Source organism: Tachyglossus aculeatus, chromosome 4 (genome assembly GCF_015852505.1).
Source record: "Tachyglossus aculeatus isolate mTacAcu1 chromosome 4, mTacAcu1.pri, whole genome shotgun sequence".
Taxonomy (NCBI): domain Eukaryota; kingdom Metazoa; phylum Chordata; class Mammalia; order Monotremata; family Tachyglossidae; genus Tachyglossus; species Tachyglossus aculeatus.
The window spans coordinates 74,853,293-74,874,070 of record NC_052069.1 but is presented as its reverse complement, the minus strand read 5'-3'; the positions used below and the strand labels follow the sequence as shown (position 1 = coordinate 74,874,070).

The following is a 20,778-nucleotide window of genomic DNA, read 5'->3' as shown; positions in this document are numbered from 1 at the left end:
CCCGTCTCACAAGCCCGCAACCTTGGTGTCATCCTCGACTCCTCTCTCTCATTCACCCCTCACATCCAAGCCGTCACCAAAACCTGCCGGTCTCAGCTCCGCAACATTGCCAAGATCCGCCCTTTCCTCTCCATCCATACCGCTACCCTGCTCGTTCAAGCTCTCATCCTATCCCGTCTGGACTACTGCACCAGCCTTCTCTCTGATCTCCCATCCTTGTGTCTCTCTCCACTTCAATCCATACTTCATGCTGCTGCCCGGATTGTCTTTGTCCAGAAACGCTCTGGGCATGTTACTCCCCTCCTCAAAAATCTCCAGTGGCTACCAATCAACCTGCACATCAGGCAGAAACTCCTCACCCTGGGCTCCAAGGCTGTCCATCACCTCGCCCCCTCCTACCTCACCTCCCTTCTCTCCTTCTCCAGCCCAGCCCGCACCCTCCTCTCCTCTGCTGCTAATCTCCTCACCGTACCTCGTTCTCGCCTGCCCCGCCGTCGACCCCCGGCCCACGTCATCCCCCGGGCCTGGAATGCCCTCCCTCTGCCCATCTGCCAAGCTAGCTCTCTTCCTCCCTTCAAGGCCCTATTGAGAGCTCACCTCCTCCAGGAGGCCTTCCCAGACTGAGCCCCTTCCTTCCTCTCCCCCTCGCCCCCCTCTCCATCCCCCCATCTTACCTCCTTCCCTTCCCCACAGCACCTGTACATATGTATATATGTTTGTACATATTTATTACTCTATTTATTTATCTTACTTGTACATATCTATTCTATTTATTTTATTTTGTTAGTATGTTTGGTTTTGTTCTCTGCCTCCCCCTTGTAGACTGTGAGCCCACTGTTGGGTAGGGACTGTCTCTATATGTTGCCAACTTGTACTTCCCAAGCACTTAGTGCAGTGCTCTGCACACAGTAAGCGCTCAATAAATACGATTGATTGATTGATCTTGCTGGCCGTTCATTCTTAGTCTCCTTCGCGGGCTCTTCCTCCCCTTCCCATCCTCTAACTGTGGGGATCCTTCAAGGTTCAGTTCGGGTCCCCTTCTCTTCTCCATCTACACCCCCTCCCTTGGAAAACTCATTCACTTCCATGGCTTCAACTACCACGTCTGTGTGGATGATACCCAAATCTACACCTCCAGCCCTGATTTCACTCCCTTTCTCCATTCTCGCATCTCCTCCTGCCTTCAAGATATCTCTACTTGGATGTCTTCCCACCACCTCAAACTTAACCTGTTCAAAACAGAGCTCCTTGTCTTCCCACCCAAACCCTGACTTTCCCCCTGACTTTCCCTTCACTGTAGACGGTACCACCATCCTTCGTGTCTCACAAGTCCATAACCTAGGCCATTATCCTTAACTCCCCTCTGTCATTCAACCCACATATTCAGTCCGTCACCAAATCCTGTTGGTTCCACCCTCACAGCATCGCTAAAGTCTGTCCTTTTCTCTCCATCCAAACTACTACCACGTTAATACGGTCACTCATCCTATCTTGCCTGGATTATTGCATTAGCCTCTTTGCTGACCTCCCAGCCACCTATCTCTTCCCCAGTCCAGTCCATACTTCACTCTGCTGCTCGGATCATTTTTCTACAAAATTGTTCAGGACATGTCACACCCCCGCCCAGTCAAAAAACTCCAGTGGTTGCCCATCCACGTCTTCAGCACTCCATCACTATTAGATGAGAGAAGCAGCGTGGCTCGGTGCAAAAGAGCCCGGGCTTTGGAGTCAGAGGTCATGGGTTCCAATCCCAGCTCTGCCAGTTGTCAGCTGTGTGACTTTGGGCACGTCACTTCACTTCTCTGTGCCTCAGTTACCTCATCTGGAAAATGGGGATGAAGACTGTGAGCCCCACGTGGGACAACCCGATCACCTTGTAACCTCCCCAGTGCTTAGAACAGTGCTTTGCACATAGTAAGCACTTAATAAATGCCATTATTCTTATTATTATTATCACCTTGTCCCTTCCTTCCTCACCTAACTTCTCTCCTTCTACTAACTTGCTTGCACACTTCACTCCACTAGTGCTAACCTTCTCACTGTGCCTTGATCTTGCCTGTCTCACCTCCAACCCCAATGGTTGCCTCAGGTCTGGAATGCTCTGCCTCCTTTAATCCAACAGACAATTACTCTCCCCCACCTCAGAGCCTTATTGAAAGCACATCTTATTGAGAAGCAGCGTGGCTCAGTGGAAAGAGCCCGGGCTTGGGAGTCAGAGGTCATGGATTCAAATCCCGGCTCAGCCACTTGTCAGCTGTGTGACTTTGGGCAAGTCACTTAGCTTCTCTGTGCCTCAGTTGCCTCATCTGTAAAATGGGGATTAAGACTGTGAGCCCCACGTGGGACAACCTGATCACCTTGTATCCTCCCCAGCTCTTAGAACAGTGCTTTGCACATAGTAAGTACTTAACAAATGCCATCATTATTTATTATCTTCTCAAGAGGTCTTCCCAGACTAATCCTCATTTTTTCCTCATCTTCCACTCCTTTCTGCGTTGCCCTGATTTGCTCCCTTTGTTCTCTCCCCGCTCCCCCACCCCCAGTCCCACAGCACTTAAGTACATATCTTTAATTTTATTTATTTTCATTAATGTCTGTCTCCACACCCCCTTAGACTGTTGTGGGCATTGAATGTCACTGTTTATTGTTGTATTGTACTTTCCCAAGCACTTACTACAGTGCTTTTCCCCTCTCCATCCCCCCCATCTTACCTCCTTCCCTTCCCCACAGCACCTGTATATATGTATATATGTTTGTACATATTTATTACTCCATTTATTTATTTATTTTACTTGTACATATCTATTCTATTTATTTCATTTTGTTAGTATGTTTGGTTTAGTTCTCTGTCTCCCCCTTTTAGACTGTGAGCCCACTGTTGGGTAGGGACTGTCTCTATATGTTGCCAATTTGTACTTCCCAAGCGCTTAGTACAGTGCTCTGCACATAGTAAGCGCTCAATAAATACGATTGATGATGATGATGATGCTCTGCACACAGTAAGCACTCAATAAATACAATTGAATGAATGAATGAATATCCATAATTTATATTAATGTCTGTCTTCCCCTCTAGGCTGTTAGTTCATTATGGGCAGGGAATGTGTCGATCAACTCTTTTATATTATACTCGTCCACGTGCAAACTACAATGCTCTATTTACAGTAAACATTCAGTAAATATGATTGTTGTATTCGATTAAAGCATCATAAATTCCCCCAGGTTCCAAACTAATAAGGATATTAGCTGTAGCATTAGGCGCTTAGTATGTGCTACGGACTAGTTTAGATATAATAATTGTGGTATTTGTTAAGTGCTTACTGTGTGCCAGGCACTGTACTAAGCACTGGGGTGGATACAAGCAAATTGGGTTGGACACAGTCCCTGTCCCACATGGGGCTCACATTCTTAATCACCATTTTACAGATGAGGGAACTGAGGCCCAGAGAAGTAAAGTGACTTGCCCAAGATCACACTGGAGGCAAGTAGTGGAACCGGGACTAGAACCTGTGACCTGACACCCATACTCACGCTCTATCCACTACACCATGTTGGTTCTCTGATTACTAGGTCTGACACAGTCCCTGTCCCTCCTGGAGCTCACAATCTAAGAGGGAGGGAAAATAGGTATTTGACCCCCATTTTATAAAGGAGCAGATGGAAGCAACAGAGACTACGTTCGTGGGCAGGGAACATAATGATAATAATAATAATAATTAAGGTACTTGTTAAGCTCTTATTATGTGCCAAACACTGTTCTAAGCACTGGGGTAGATACACGCTAATCAGGTTGGATACAGTCCCCTGTCCCACATGGGGCTCATTTTCTTAATCCCCATTTTATAGGTGAGGTAACTGAGGCACAGAGAAGTGAAATGACTTGCCCAAGGTCACAAAGCAGACATGCGGCGGTGCTGGGATTAGAACCCAGCTGACTCCCCAGCATATGCTCTATCCACTAGACCATGTTGCCGTCAACCCAATCTGTTGTATTTTACTTCCTAAGTGCTTGGTATAGTGCTCTGCACACAGTAAGCACTCAGTAAATACCAATTATGTGGAATATCCTGATTCTCTTCCTAAAAACAGGTAATTTCTGAGTGGGGGGGAAATTGTGGAGTAGTGAGATTGTGTCTTGGAGGGATGATATTTGGGATGTGGCTGTTTGTACTTTTCTAGTTTTCCCTGGCCTTCCTCCCCTCTCCCCTTGCCTTTTCTCATTTTTTTTTGGTACCCTCAAAACTTATTTTATGACATTAGCGGGACATATTTGGGTGTATTTTTCTCATCCCCTATTTGTTAATTTTGTCGAGGTTTTAGGTTCCATTAAAGATAGAACAGTTTAATAAATAAAGCAAACACAAACTTTATTCTTAATAAGTTGAGCTATAATGATTTTTATAAATCAGTCATCAATCGTATTGAGCATTTACTGTGTGCAGAGCACTGTACTAAGCACTTGGGAGAGTACAGTATAACAGAGTTAGTAGAACTTTCCCTGCCACAAGGAGCTTACAGTCTAGAGAAAGCTCCTTAAGATTATTATTATTATTATTATTATTATTATTACACAGCTGAGACCATTTGACTTGGGGTAAATCATGGGGAAAGTCAGTGTTGAAATAAGAGCTTGTACTGTTTGTTAAAGAGAACCTTTTCATATGTTTGCCTTTTCTAAAATGTTCCCCTTTGAAACAAAACAATCATTGTATGAGTGCTAAAAGTGGAGTTTCCCTGGAGTTACTCCAGCTGACTAGTCTCTGAATTTTTTAGATGAGATATGCAATAGTATATGTGGTTATATTTTAAAATGGATGGGAGAGAAAGAAAAAAGAAGTCATTTGTGACTAAGATTTCAAAGTTTACTTCAAGCCTTCTATTCACACATCAAGTCGGAAGATTTGCTCTTAACTGCCCAACCAAGATTCTTGTTTAAATAATGGAACTATTTTTAATGGAGCAAATTGCTGGGTTCCTCGGAGCTTTAATTAAATGCTTGATTGGGAAGGAAGGGCAGGAGGTAATCATTCAAGATGCAAAAAGAAGACATTTTTGTATTTGTGCAGTTAATAAAATAGCCTTGTAAAGAAATATTGCGTAGTGATATCTACAAGGCAATTTATAGTGCTGGTAACACTAAATGAAATGAGAAATATGAGAAGAGCAGATAATTTTTGAATTGACTACTAATGTTCCATTTGCACTTGAATGGGAAAAGAAATATTTGAAAATTTGAGTCAATATTATTTTGAAGGAACTATCAGTATTTTTCTTAAAAATGTGCATAATGCTTAGGAGAATATAGTCAGGGACTGGGTCCCACATTGACTTTTTCAGGGCCCCCAGGTCCTTTTTTTTTATGGTATTTGTTAAGCGCTTACTAGGTGCCAAGCACTGTTCTAAGCACTGGGGTAGATACATGGTAATCATCATCATCATCAATCGTATTTATTGAGCGCTTACTGTGTGCAGAGCACTGTACTAGGCGCTTGGGAAGTACAAGTTGGCAACATATAGAGGCGGTCCCTACCCAGGTTGTCCCACGTGGGGCTCACGGTCTTCATCCCCGTTTTACAGATGAGGTAGCTGAGGCCCAGAGAAGTTGAGCAGCTTGCCCGAGGTCACACAGCAACAAGGGATGGAGCCGGGATCGGAACCCACATCCTGTGACTCCCAAGCCCGGGCTCTTTCCACTAAGCCGCTCCGCTTCTTCCCCAACACCTTCCCAGTAGGTTAATCTTAACACCAAGGACACCTTGTGTTGCGGCTGGGGCGGGGCGAGAGGGACTTGGAGGCCCTGAAAAGGGCAATGTTGGACCAATCGATCAGTCGTATTTATCATCAGTCGTATTTATTGAGCGCTTACTGTGTGCAGAGCACTGTACTAAGCGCTTGGGAAGTACAAATTGGCAACATACAGAGACAGTCCCTACCCAACAGTGGGCTCACAGTCTAAAAGGGGGAGACAGAGAACAAAACCAAACATACTAACAAAATAAAATGCGCTTACTGTGTGCAGAGCACTGTACTAAGCGCTTGGGAAGTACAAGTTGGCAACATATAGAGACGGGCCCTACCCAACAGTGGGCTCACAGACCCGGGCTACAAGGGACGGCTTCTAATGGTGACAGGCCGTCCCTGATTCAAATCTCAACGTGGTTAAGCACTTAACACATACCACACTTACAGTTATTGTCATTGACGTGTAAGCTCCTTAAGGACAGAAGTCACCTCTTGTTTCTGTTTCCTCCCAAGAGCTTAGTAAAGTGCCTAGAACTCAGCAGGTCCTCAGTAAATACTATTGATTGATTTGAAATGTTTTACTAACTACTAAAATTTATTTTATTTTGTTAATTTGTTTTGTTCTCTGTCTCCCCCTTCTAGACCGTGAGCCCACAGTTGGGTAGGGACCGTCTCTTATATGTTGCCAACTTGTACTTCCCAAGCGCTTAGTACAGTGCTGTGCACACAGTCAGCGCTCAATAAATCCGATTGATTGATTGATTGATTGAAAATCGTAGCTATTTCGATGGTTATACGGGTTCTGTTTCAAAGATTTCAAACTAAAATCAGCTTCAGCTGCCCAGCAGAGGGTGCGTTTAGACAGTTGAAAATACCGGGCCGTGGCCTGATAAATAATTTTTCTTCTTTCCTTGCAACGTCGGTAGCCCTTACCGTTTCCGGCTCTGTTTATCTGTTCCTTCCTATTTATCCGATATTCACCGTAAGTGTATGGATTTTGCAGAGCTTTGCGGGTGGGAAGGATTTCATCATTCAGACAACAAAAAAACGGGGCCCAGCGGAAAGAACGTGGTCCTGGAAATCAGAGCAGCTGGGTTCGACCCTGGCTTCTCCACTTGTCTGCTCTGTGACGTTGGGCAAGCCACTTAACTTCTTTGTGCCTCATTTACCTCGTCTTTCAAATGGGCATTAAAGCTGCGAGCCCCATGTGAACATGGGCTGGATCCACTTGTTTCTACCCCATGTTTAGTATGGTCTTTGGACCATAGTAAGAATTTAACAAATGCCATAAACAAACCAGAAAAGGAAAGCATTTTTTTGAGGACGGGATTGTGTTAGAATTTTAAAGTTCAGTTTAAGGGATGTATTTGGCAAATATAGACGATATAAATATTTTGTATCGCCCAGAACTTTCACTTCAAAGGACCAAGGAGCTAATCTTTGCCTCAGTTTCTCTGTCTGCAAAAGAAAGTAATAATATACAGCGTGGCTCAGTGGAAAGAGCACGGGCTTGGGAGTCAGAGGTCATGGGTTCAAATCCCGGCTCTGCTTTGTGACTTTGGGCAAGTCACTTAATATATCTGTGCCTCAGTTACCTCATCTGTAAAATGGGGATTAAGATTGTGAACCCCACGTGGGACAACCTGATCACCTTGTATCCTCCCAGTGCTTAGAACTGTGCTTTGCACATAGCGCTTAGCGCTTAGTAAATACCATCATTATTTATTATTATTATACTCATTTCAGAAGGGTTCGTTTGAAGGTACTTAGAAGGCACCGGTAATTATTATTATTATTATTAGATGCACCAGTTATGTATAACAGATAAGCAGACCATCACATCTAGTTATTTGTTACCCTTGTCACCCCTGTCACCTAAAGTGATGCTTTGGAATTATCTACTCCATCTGCCACATAAATGGCATGACTTAGCTGCATGTAGATTTGTGATTAGATCCAGAGACCCTGTCAACTACAGTAATTATTTTATAACTTTCATAACCCGTAATAAAGGGTTGTGTGAATAGTGAGAACACGAATGTTAAACGATTAACCGATTGTAAGTCAAAAAGCTTGTTTATTCTTAGATCCACACCAGTGTTTAATGGTATCTACCCAAATGTAAAGATAGTGAAGGTGTTGGGAAGATGCCTTGTAAAAGTTGTTTATGCATCTGGGGCAGTGTATGTATGGTGCGTGCCATTTTCCAAAGATGGAAATACATTATTTTCGTCTTTCAATTGCAGACAGCAGAAAATGGCTGACCGAGAAAAGAGAGCAGCAGAACAACAAAGGAAGAAAATGGAAAAAGAAGCACAGAGATTAATGAAGAAAGAACAGAACAAAATTGGTGTGAAACTCTCATAACATTTGCTCTTCAAATTTGACAGTGCCGGTCGGAGAGAAATTTTGAGCTAAGCAATACAGACATCATTTGTATTGGTTTGGATATTTTAAGATCACAGACACGCTGCTTGATTTGAATGCATTTTTCAGATGATCCGGGACACCGGAATTCTCCCACAAAATATCTTGAACGGCTAATACTTGGATTTAAAAATAGCTGATCCTTATGAGACAATATCTTGTTCAGTTGCCCTGTTCCAACATCCTTCAAATATGAAAAAATGGATTGCTGCAGAGAAATTATTACAAGACATTCCAGTGTGTCATCAAGCTTAAGGAAAAATGGGGTAAAAAATGTCAGTGGGAAGCATACTCTGCTGTCTATTACGCTTACCTTAAGTGTGTGTAAAAATAAAATCAATCCATTTTAAATAATTCTTTGTTTCTATGGTTAACTCTCAGTCCTGAATCATTGGACTTTTAACCTCTTTGTTACCTTTTTTCCTGAAAAGCTGACGAAATGGACATTTCTTCTTATTTCAAGTGGAATAGCTTTGTCTTTACATTTAATTTCTTAGAGCATTAAGAAATCTGAGGCTTTCATTTCTATTCAAGAAGGTGTCATTGAATGCATAGGTTTTCTTGGTAGAATAGCCAAAGGCCCTTTTACATCAAAAAGAATATCTTCGTTAGGACAGTGTTTTCAGCAATACTACTACAAGTTTAAGTGGAAATTGGTGTTGCATTTGTAGAGATTATTATAAAGCAGGTGGAATTGTATTTGAAGAGACAATTGTAAAGCAGATGCAATTGTGGTATTGGGATTTTTATATCACTGTGACTGGTAGCTATTAATTTTCAAAAGCAGATCTTTTCACCCTTTTTAAAGGAGTGTATTTGGTTACTTTAGCCAAAAAAGCCATCTAATTAACCTTAACAGATGCAGGGAGCCTTAGATTATTAGAATCAACTGTTTCTGTCGCAGTGCAAGTGCCATTGAAGCATGACATTTCATTGATTAATTTAGTTATTTAAAAAATAAGCCAAGATCGGGATCATTTCACCTCAGTTTCCTTAGAATGTAAATATCTTTCTGTATGATTTAGTTGTTGCTAAAAGATGGTAATCACTAACTCAGTTAATTTGTTCATGACTGTCATATCCATCGACGATCCCAAATGTGGCAGAGAGATTTGAGGGTTACCCTACATCACACCTGGCTTTGTTCAGGGATTTACATCCATGTAATCCAAGTCTTAAACTTGAAATTTTGAATTTTTTTACTTTGTCTTTCTCTCCTAAGGACTGTTGCATGCTATAAACTATATTTAGTTGGTCTGGGGGCCAGCAACTGATTTTCACCAGTTCTTTCACCTGGCTCTATCCCCGGATTTTCCTGAATTTAGTAAGGCATTATGAAACAAGCACCACAAAGGAAAGCTTTATATAATTAGCTGTAGCACCTGAATCTTTGAGATGGCTATATCTGACCCCTTTCTGTTAGCCAATAGTTATTAATATGGGTGGGCATAAAGTTTTCCGGGAAATATGCAAACTTTTTTTTATGTCTTCCATTTGATTTTTTTGTTAATTTAAAAGCATGTATTTTCTGGATGACACTGTTCCAATTAATGCTATTTTGCCAGCCGGAGCTGATAATCGGCTTATTCTTATAGCCTTCAAATCAAATAGTCATTTCAAAACTCAACTGTTTATATCAATTGATTGGGCGGAGTTACACTCCGTCAGATGACCTAGAAATCCACACCTGGTTTCTTTGTTTGGAAAGCTATGCCAATGTGCTGATAAGTTATTTTTGTTTGTGTAGCAATCCCAACTTCTTAGGGAGCCCCCTCAACCCATTCCTTCATCCGCCCTCTCCAGCCACTGATTTGGCAGTCCTCCAATGCTGCCTTCTGCATGAGAGGTGTGTGTAAGTGTACGTATATTTATATTTATAAATACATATTACATATACAATAAAATTTGGTAGTGAAACTCATATTTGCCCCAGAGACTTTGATGGCTATGGATTTTCTGTTTTAATGATAATAACAATGATAATGATAATTGTGGTATTTATTAAGTGTTTACTACGTGCCAGGCACTGTACTAAGCTCTGGGGGAGGCGGTGGGGAAAACAAGCGAATCAGGTTGGACACAGTCTCTGTCCCATATGAGGCTCCCAGTCTTCATCCCCAATTTACAGATGAGGTAACTGAGGCACAGAGAGGTGAAGTGACTTTCCCAAAGTCACACAGCATACTGGGCTTGGAAATCCATGACCTTCTGACTCTCAGTCCTATGTTCTGTCCATTAGGCCATGCTCCTAAATTTTTAAGCTTATCCCCAGATACTTGTGCTCATGGGCGTTGTAACCTATCAATTTAGAGTATTTCTTGACCCCTTTTTGGGTGCTGAGCACTCTGAGCAGCACGGCTCAGTGGAAAGAGCTCGGGCTCTGGAATTAGAGGTCATGGGTTCGAATCCTGGCTCTGCCACACGTCTGCTGTGTGACCTTGGGCAAGTCACTTCACTTTTCTGAGCCTCGGTTACCTCATCTGTAAAATGGGGATTAAGACTGTGAACCCCACATGGGACAACCTGATCACTTTGTATCCCCCCCAGCGCTTAGAACTGTGCTTTGCACATAGTAAACGCTTAACAAATACCAACATTATTATTATTATTATTATTATTATTACTAAGCACTTGGGATAGGACATTTGAATATGAGCCATGGACCACGCCCTCGAGAGTTTATAGTCAAATTGTGGAGGGCTAATAGCAGACACAAGCTATTCACAAACTCGGTGGCTGTATAGAGCAAGAGTGGAGAAGTGCATTATTTAATTGCAAATCCTGTTGGTTCCACCACTGGCCCAGACTGTCATAATTACCTGACTTGATTACTGCATTAGCTGGCTTGATCTCCCTGGCTCCAGCCTTCTTTGACCATCTTCTTTGTCACTACTGTCTAAACCCCTTTTCTAAAACAGTTCTGCACACATCTCCCTCCACCCCCAAAACCTCCTACAGTTGTCCGTTCCTCCCTAAATCGAACAGGAACTTCCTAGAATTGGCTTTAAGACTTTTAGACTGTGAGCCCACTGTTGGGTAGGGACTGTCTCTATATGTTGCCAACTTGTACTTCCCAAAGCGCATAGTACAGTGCTCTGCACACAGTAAACAATAAATACGATTGATTGATTGATTTAAGGCATTCTATCAGCTTTCTTGCCCCTATTTATCCTCTCCCACTACACCCATGTTTTGCCCACTTCAGTCCTCAAACCAACCTCCTCGCTATGCTTTGTTCTCATCTCCGCCGTTGCCAACCCTTTCTGCGAAACTCCCTTCCCCATCACATCCAGGAGACCGGCCCACGTCATCCCCCGGGCCTGGAATGCCCTCCTTCCCTCTGCCCCTCCGCCAAGCTAGCTCTCTTCCTCCCTTCAAGGCCCTGCTGAGAGCTCACCTCCTCCAAGAGGCCTTCCCAGACTGAGCCCCTTCCTTCCTCTCCCCAACGTCCCCCTCTCCATCCCCCCCATCTTACCTCCTTCCCTTCCCCACAGCACCTGTATATATGTATATATGTTTGTACATATTTTTTACTCTATTTTATTTGTACATATCTATTCTATTTATTTTATTTTGTTAGTATGTTTGGTTTTGTTCTCTGTCTCCCCCTTTTAGACTGTGAGCCCACTGTTGGGTAGGGACTGTCTCTATATGTTGCCAATTTGTACTTCCCAAGCGCTTAGTACAGTGCTCTGCACATAGTAAGCACTCAATAAATACGATTGATGATGATGATGATGATGATGACCGGTGCTCTCCCCGTCTTCCAAGCTCTTCTGAAATCACATCTCCTCCAGGAGGCCTTCCCTGATTAATATCTCCCCACCCCTCTGCATCAACTTCTCCAGTACTTCCACATCACTGAAGCACTTGGATACTCACAGGACCCCTTAGCACTCGAGTACATATATTTGTATTCTGTTTTCTCCTACCTGTAATTCATTTTGTACCCTCCCATGCAACATTGGAGAGTTCGGTAGAACTAATACACATGATCCCTGCCCTGAAGGAGCTTACAAATTGCTTGGTACAGTACTCTATAGACAAGAAGCTCTCAATGAACACTATTGGCTGAAGTGGATTTTATATTATGTTTGTTTTATTTTCTCTATATGCTGAAGAGACGACTGAAACCGCATCTATGGGAGCACAGGAGCCCAGCAAATCAATGGTGAGTGTCCCGGCTGCCCTTTCCTTGTCCTAACGCAAGTCCTCCACACCTGGCTGGGAGAGACTGTATTGGGTCAATCAGAGCAGCCTAAATTTTTGCTTTAGCAACAGGGAAAACCTATGATTTTTTTCTGATCATGGTCAAAGGTGAGACCATTTTCAGTGAAGTGAGTTGCTGAGTAGTCGTGGATTTTGGTAAGGTCTTACTGGGGATGGGGGGGCAAGCACAAATCCAGGGATGCTTTGAGCAATTGTTTTCTGCTGCTTTGTAGGCTATACATCCCAGTGGAGGGCTGCATAGTTCAGGTGTGGAGCGGTTATTTATTGAGCGCTTATTATGTGCGGAGCACCCTATTGGGAGAGTACAATATAATCAATCAATCAATCAATCGTATTGAGCGCTTACTGGGTGCAGAGCACTGTACTAAGCGCTTGGGAAGTACAAGTAGAGACAGTCCCTACCCAACAGTGGGCTCACAGTCTAACAAAATAAGAGAAGAGTTGTGTCTCAGTGGCAAGAGCATGGGCTTGGGAGTCAGAGGATGTGGGTTCTAATCCCAGCTCGGCCACTTATCGGCTGGGTGACCTTGGGCAAGTCACTTCACTTCTCTGTGCCTCAGTTACCTCATCCGTAAAATGGGGATTAAGACTGTGAACCCCACGTGGGACAATCTGATTACCTTGTATCTACTCCAGTGCTTAGAACGGTGCTTGGCACATAGTAAGCGCTTAACAAGTACCACGATAATAATAATTGCATTTATTGTTATTGCAGCCAAGTGTAGTGGCCTGCCGTTTCCCACTTCTTCATCCTGAGCACTGGAGCACCGAATGCTTATTGGAAAGTGCATGGGACTGGGAATCGGAAGATCTGGGTTCCAATCCCAGCTCTGCCAATTGCCTGCCGTGCTTCCTTGACTAAATCACTTAAATTATCTGTGCCTCGGTTGACTCATCTGTAAGCCTACTGGGAAGGTGCATGGGCCTGGGAATCAGAGGACATGGGTTCTAATTCTGCTACTGCTCTTTTCCTGCTGTATGAGTAAGTCGCTTAACTTCTCTGGATCTCAGTTCCCTCATCTTTAAAATGGGAGATTCAATACCTGTTCCTCCTTCTTCCAAATCTGAGCCCCATGTGGGACCTGATGATCTTGTATCTACCCCATTGCTTAGTACAGGGTGTGGCACATAGTAAGTGTTTAACAAATACCACGGTTATCATTATGAAATGGTTAAATTTCTGCTTTCCCTCCTACTTAGACTGTAATATCGCTAAAATCCGCCCTTTCCTCTCCATCCATACTGCTACCACGTTAATACTCATCCTATCCCGCCTAGATTACTGTATCACCCTCCTTGCTGGGCTCCCATCCTCCTGTCTTTCCCCAATCCAGTCCATACTTCTCTGCTGCCTGGATCATTTTTCTACAAAAACGTTCAGGACAAATCACCCCGTACTTCGAAATTCTCCATTGGTTGCCCATCCACCTCTGGATCAAACAAAAACTCCTCTCCATTGGCTTTAAAGCACTCCATCACCTTGCCCCCTCCTACCTCACTCTCCTTCTACAACCCAACCCACACACTTTGTTCCTCTAGTGCTAACCTTCTCATTGTGCTTTGATCTCGTCTGCCTCACCACCAACCCCTAGCTTCTGGCCTGGAAAACCCTCCCTCCTCTAATCCACCAGACAACCATTCTCCCCGGCCTCAAAGCTTTATTGAGAGCTCATCTCCTCCAAGAGGCCTTCCCAGACTAAGCCCCAGTTTTCCTCATGTCCCATTTTCTTCTGCATCAACCTGACTTGCTCCCTTTGCTCCTTCCCCCTCCAGCCCCAAAGCACTTAAGTACATATCTGAATTTTATTTAATTTTATTATTTTATTTATTTTATTTATTACTCTATTTATCTTGTACATATTTGTACATATTTATTACTCTATTTATTTATTTATTTTACTTGTACATATCTATTCTATTTATTTTATTTTATTAGTATGTTTGGTTTTGTTCTCTTTCTCCCCCTTTTAGACTGTGATCCCACTGTTGGGTAGGAACTGTCTCTATATGTTGCCAATTTGTACTTCCCAAGTGCTTAGTACAGTGCTCTGCACATAGCGCTCAATAAATACGATTGATGATGATGATCTATTCTATTTATTTTATTTTGTTAGTATGTTTGCTTTTGTTCTCTGTCTCCCCCTTCTAGACGGTGAGCCCGCTGTTGGGTAGGGACTGTCTCTGTGTGTTGCCGACTTGTACTTCCCAAGCGCTTAGTACAGTGCTCTGCAGACAGTAAGCGCTCAATAAATACGATTGATTGATTGATTAACCATTTGCTCTTCCCCCCTCCCAGCTCCAAATCACTTATGTACATACCTGTAATTTTATTTATTTGTATTGATGCCTGTCTCCCCCATTCTAGACTGTGAGCTCGCTGTGGGAAGGGAACGTCACTGTTTATTGTTGTATTTTCCCAAGCACTTAGTACAGCGCTCTGCACCTAGTAAGCGTTCAATAAATATGAATGAATGACTATATGGCCAAAGACTGTCCGAACCGATTAACCTAGTGCTTATTACAGAGTTGGTACATAGTTCACACTTAACAATTACCATAATTGTTATTACCAGAATGTTTTGTGTACCCTTATGCAACCCAGTCTCCTATTTGTTCCATCATTTTAGTAGTATTTTCTAGCTGGATTGTAAATTAGATTGGGTTGATTGATTGAAACAAAATTTCGGGCTTAAGCAGCTGTTCTTATTAGAGAAGCGTATCAGTACCATATACCAAAATTTCAAGATTTCCATGCTTACTCGGCTCAATTCCTGAAGAATGACTTTGATCAAGATGATGGTATGATTTTTCTTTTAGCATTTCTTTTTACCTTATATTAGTTGGTCTTAACTGATTCATCACTCTTTAACTGTACGTATGTTTTATTTAAGAAAACTGGTACCCTCATGTCCAAAAGTAAAGTTAATTGTCAGTATGGATCCCTGATTTGCTTTGGTGGTGATTATAATTTAACAGGAAATTCAGACTTTTAATTCACAAAGTGTTCAAAAACATTTTCTATAAGGATAATTAAGGCTCATTAACATGAAATTTAATCACTAGAGGACAGTTACCCTAGAAAGAGTTACTAAGCTCCTCCTAGAATTAGTTGCTATTTGTAAACTAACTGTAAGGTTGTTCTTGAATAGAACTTAAGTCTTCGGATGAAAAAAAAATTTTGGTCCATGAAGGAAGACTTATTGTTGTAAAAAATGCGTTTTTTTGGTAGTGCTCAAGGCACCAAATTGTGCACAGAGACCTCTGTTTTAAGTTACATGAATACACAGCAGGTTTTATTGTTTCTTTTCTTAAAGCTGCACTAGTTCTTCATAATTGCTTATTCATTAAGGAGAAGTGGGTCAGATTAAGTAGTTGATGGTTGTTAAGTTAAGGAAGCGCTCTCCCTTGCAGGTTCCTCTGATGACTTTCCAAGATTGCAGGCTTTTTTTCTCCATTTTGCTTATCCTTTCAACTGCCTAGAAGTTTAAAATTCCCTAATTAAAGATAGCCTCATTTCTCTGCACATAGTAAATGCTCAATAAATACCACTGATTGATTGATTGATTAAAAAGCCAACACCCAATTCTTACCCTAGAATATAAAGCAGGTAAACAAAAATTAAGGGCTTTTTTGGGTGTTTTTTCATTTTCATTTCAAGGAGGTGAACGAGTGATTAGTGTGTTCTTATACCAACACTTCCGTAGCATCCGAACAGTATTCCTTGTTGATTCTTGAATCAATCTTATTTAGTGAGTGCTTACTTCATACAGAGCACTGTTCTTAGCACTGAGTTGGGAGACACATTCCCTGTGCACAAGAGTTTACAGTCTAGATGGAGAGGCAAACATCAATATAAATAATGTGACTGCCTCAAAACTGTAAGCTCGTTGTGGACAGGTCTACCAAGTCTCTTGCATTGTACTCTCCCAAGCAGTCAGGACTCTGCCCGTAGTAAGCACTCATTAAATATCTGTCTCCCCCGGGCCAGACTGTAAGCCTGTTGTGGGGAGGGATTGCCTCTCTTTATTGCTGTACTGTACTTTCCAAGCACTTAGTACAGTGCTCTGCACACAGTAAGTGATCAGTAAATACGATTGAATGTATGAATGAATGAATTAAATGTCTTTAATTCTAAATATTTTGTGGATATGTACATAAGTGCTGTGGGGCTGAGGGTGGGGTGAATAAATGTTGCAAATTCTGGTGCAAGGGTGACACAGAAGGAGTAGAGGATGTGAGGCCTGGGTTGGGGAGATCTGATTTCTTATAAGACTTTGAAGTGGGGAGAGTGATGGTTTGTCGGACATGAAGGAGGATGTAGTTCCGGAGGCAAGTTCCGAGGGTCGGTGGCAAGATAGACAAGATTGATGTAGAGTGAGTAGGTTGGCATTAGATGAGTGAAGTGAGTGTGCCGGCTTGTAGTAGGAAATCAGTGAGGTAAGACAGGAGGGAGGAAGGTACTGAGTGCTTTAAAGCTTATTGTAAGGGGTTCTTTCATTCACTCATTCAGTGGTATTTATTGAGCACTTACTGGGTGCAGAGCCCTGTACAAAGCACTTGGGAGAGTGCAATAACAATAATAATAATAATAATGATGGTATATGTCAAGTGCTTACTATCTGCCAAGCATTGTTGTAAATGCTGGGGTAGATAAAAGGTAATCAGGCTGTCCCATGTGGGGCTCACACACTTAATCCCGTTTTACAGATGAGGGAACCGAGGCACAGAGAAGTGAAGTGGCTTGCCCAAAGTCACACAGCTGATTAGTGGCGGAGCTGGGATCAGAACCCACAACCTCTGATTCCCAAGCCCGGGCTCTTTCCATTAAGCCAGGCACTTTCTCTGCCCACTGTGAGCTTACAGTCTATAGGGAGAGACAAACAATGTAAAGAAATCAATTACAGATATGTACATAAATGCTGTGGTGTTAGACGGGGGGGATCATCATCATCATCAATCGTATTTATTGAGCGCTTACTATGTGCAGAGCACTGTACTAAGCGCTTGGGATGAATAAAGGGAGGAAGTCAGGGTGATGCAAAAGGGAGTGGGAGAAGAGGAAAGGAGCTACAGTGCTTCAGCGTTTGAACAGTGCTTGGCACATAGTAAGTGCTTAACAAATGCCATCATTGTTATTATCATTATTAGAGAAGATAATAATAATGAAGGTATTTATTAAGCGCTTACTATGTGCCAAGTACTGTTCTAAGCGCTGGGGTAGATACAAGGTAATCATGTTGTCCCACGTGGGGCTCACAGTCTTAATCCCCCTTTTACAGATGAGGGAACTGAGGCACAGGGAAGTTAAGGAGATATGCCTTCAATAAGGCTTTGAAGAGGAGGACAGTAATTGTCTATTCGATTTGAGGAGGGAGAGCATTCCAGACCAGAGGCAGGACGTTGGCGAGGAGTCAGCAGCGAGGTAGGTGGGATTGAGGTGCGGTGAGAAGCCCACTGTTGGGTAGGGACTGTCTCAATGTGTTGCCAACTTGTACTTCCCAAGTGCTTAGTACAGTGCTCTGCACACAGTAAGCGCTCAATAAATACGATTGATGATGATGATGATGATGAGCAAAGTGTGCAGGATGGGTGGTAGAAGGAGAGAAGCAAGGTGAGATAGGAGGGGGCAAGGTGATGAAGTGCTTTAAAGCCAACGGTGAGGAGTTTTTGTTTGATGTGGAGGTGGTTGGGAAACCGCTGGAGTTTCTTGAGGAGTGGGGTGACATGTCCTGAACGTTTTTGTAGAAAAATGATCCATGCAGCAGAGTGAAGTATGGACTGGAGTTGGGAGAGACAGCAGGAAAGGAGGTCAATCAATCAATCAATCGTATTTATTGAGCACTTACTGTGCAGAGCACTGTACTAAGCGCTTGGGAAGTACAAGTTGGCAACATATAGAGACAGTCCCTGCCCAACAATGGGCTCAGCGAGGAGGCTGATGGCAATCAAGGCAGGATAAGATAAGTGCTTGGCTCTGTACTAAGCACTTGGGAAGTACAAGTTGGCAACATATAGAGACAGTCCCTGCCCAACAGTGGGCTCAGCGAGGAGGCTGATGGCAATCAAGGCAGGATAAGATAAGTGCTTGGATCAGCGTAGTAGCAGTTCAGATTGAGTGGAAAGCCTGATTTTAGCGATGTTGTGAAGGTAAAACTCCATAGGATTTGTTGACAGATTGAATATGTGGGTTGAATGGGAAAGATGAGTAGAGGATAATGCTGAGGTTATGGGCCTGCGAGAGATGGGAGTGCTGAATGCAGTGAGGGGAAATTCAGGGGGAGGAGAAGCTTTGGATTTGGAGATGAGTACTGTTTTGGACATGCTAGGTTTGAGGTGTCAGCAGGTTTGCCAAGTATAGATGTCCTGAAAGCAGAAAGAAATACAAAACAGCAGAGATGGAGAGAGATCAGAGCCAGAGATGTAAATCTGGGAATCCTCTGCATAGATGGGAGCTAATAATGTTCGATGTTTCCCGGAGAAGGGGATGATCAACGTTGTCAAAGGCAGCGAGAGGTCGGGGAAGATTAAGATGGAGTAGGGGTTCTTGAATTTGGCGAGAAGAGGGCAGATTCTGTGGAGTGAAGTGGGTAGAAGTCAGATCGGAGGGGGTCAAGGAGAGAATTGGAGGGGAAGTTGAGAAGCAGCATGGCCTAATGGTTAGAGCTCAGGCTTGGGAGTCAGAAGGACCTGGGTTCTAATCCCGTATCCGACACTTGTCTGCTGGGTGACCTTGGGCAAGTTAATTAACTACTCTGTGCCTCAGTTACCTCATCTGTAAAATGGGTATAGTGGCTATGTCCATCCCAGTTATTTTGTATCCACCCCAGCACTTAGTACAGTGCAGTACGTGCTTAACAAATACAATAAATGCATAAATAAATACCCTAAATGCATAAATAATACCGTGAGTGTCACTTTAGTGTGGGTGAAATGGCAGGTAGGACTCAGTTAACCTGCAAAGAGCTGCATTTTGAGCTGAAGTTTTAAGCAACCAGTGGTGATTGGTTAGAGACGAAAGTGATTAGAGAAGCAGCGTGGCTCAGTGGAAAGAGCGCGGGCTTTGGAGTCAGAGGTCATGGGTTCGAATCCCGACTCCACCACATGTCTGCTGTGTGACCTTGGGCAAGTCACTTCACTTCTCTGGGCCTCAGTTCCCTCATCTGGAAAATGGGGATGAAGACTGTAAAGCCCCATGGGGGACAATTTGATTACCTTGTATCTACCCCAGCGCTTAGAACAGTGCTTGGCACATAGTAAGCGCTTAACAAATACCAACATTATTATTATTATTGGGGGTGGGAAGGGAGAAAAGGAGGAAGGCCGTGTGATATAGGGTATTAAGGTCAGTTTGACATCAGGATCAGAGGAGGATGAGGGGTTTTTGGCAAAGCTAATTGTCATAACATTAAACCTCCCTTTGGAGGGGAGCTTTGGCAAGGAAAGGAAGTAGGAAAAGGAAATTAGAAAGCTTCATTTCCCCGCAGCCTGTAGGAATGGAAGCCAGTTTGGAGGGCAGAGTGGCTTTTTAGTAGAGGCAGCCCACTGCTTCTCTCTGGTCTCTGTTCTGCTGCTCTCTAATCACATTTGCCACTTGCCCTCCTAGGGAGCAGCTTGCCTGGTGGTGTGCTGCATGCGAGAGCAATCTTTTCAAACTTTGTCTGAGACAGTGGCTTCACTTTTAAAAAAGAAACTTGTTTATCCGGTTATTGGAATGTGTGTGTTTTGGAACATTGTAAATGAAACTTGGATTTGGCCTTAGTTTCCCCCCCTTTTTTTCCGTAGTTTGAAACGAAACTTCTTTGTGTACTTCAGATCCAAATATTTGGGAATGTGTAGTGGAACTGGGAAACGTGAACTTTCAAGCTTCTAATTAATATCACTAGCTATTGCTGCAAGTCGTTTGGGTCATCGCAGTGGGTCTGTGGTCAGCGACCATGCTTTGGAGCATGGTAAAGGGCTCAGAGTCCAACAGGGATGAAATCAACAGAGCCACCTGACAAGTTTACCCGACTGGACTGGAAGGAAGGAATAATAATTGTGGTATTTGTTAAATACTTACTGTGTAACAAGTACTGTAGATACGAGTTCATCAGATCCTGTATGTGGCTCACAGTTAAGTAGGAGAGAGAACAGATGTTTAATCCCCATTTTGCAGATGAGGGAAGTGAAGCACAGAGAAGTTAATAATAATGATCAATCAATCGTATTTATTGAGCGCTTACTATGTGCAGAGCACTGTACTAAGCGCTTGGGAAGTACAAATTGGCAACATATAATGATGGTGTTTGTTAAGCGCTTACTATGTGCCAAGCACTGTTCTAAGCACTGGGGTAGATACAAAGGAACCCGGTTGTCCCACAAGGGGCTCACAGCCTTAATC

The 20,778-nt window shown here is 43.1% G+C and overlaps 1 protein-coding gene across 3 annotated transcripts in view; it reads left to right on the top strand.

The window, feature by feature from the left end:
- The window catches only part of EBAG9 (estrogen receptor binding site associated antigen 9), a 43,451-nt gene extending 34,929 nt beyond the window's left edge, over nt 1–8,522 (top strand). For 2 of the 3 annotated variants that reach the window (XM_038745572.1, XM_038745573.1), the window contains exon 7: nt 7,988–8,522. In XM_038745572.1, coding sequence (XP_038601500.1) covers nt 7,988–8,108 — 121 coding nt within the window. In that variant the 3' untranslated portion in view covers nt 8,109–8,522. The remainder of the gene's footprint in view (nt 1–7,987) is intronic. The other variant, XR_005450385.1, reaches the window with a different exon arrangement.
- The last annotated feature ends 12,256 nt before the right edge of the window (nt 8,523–20,778 follow it).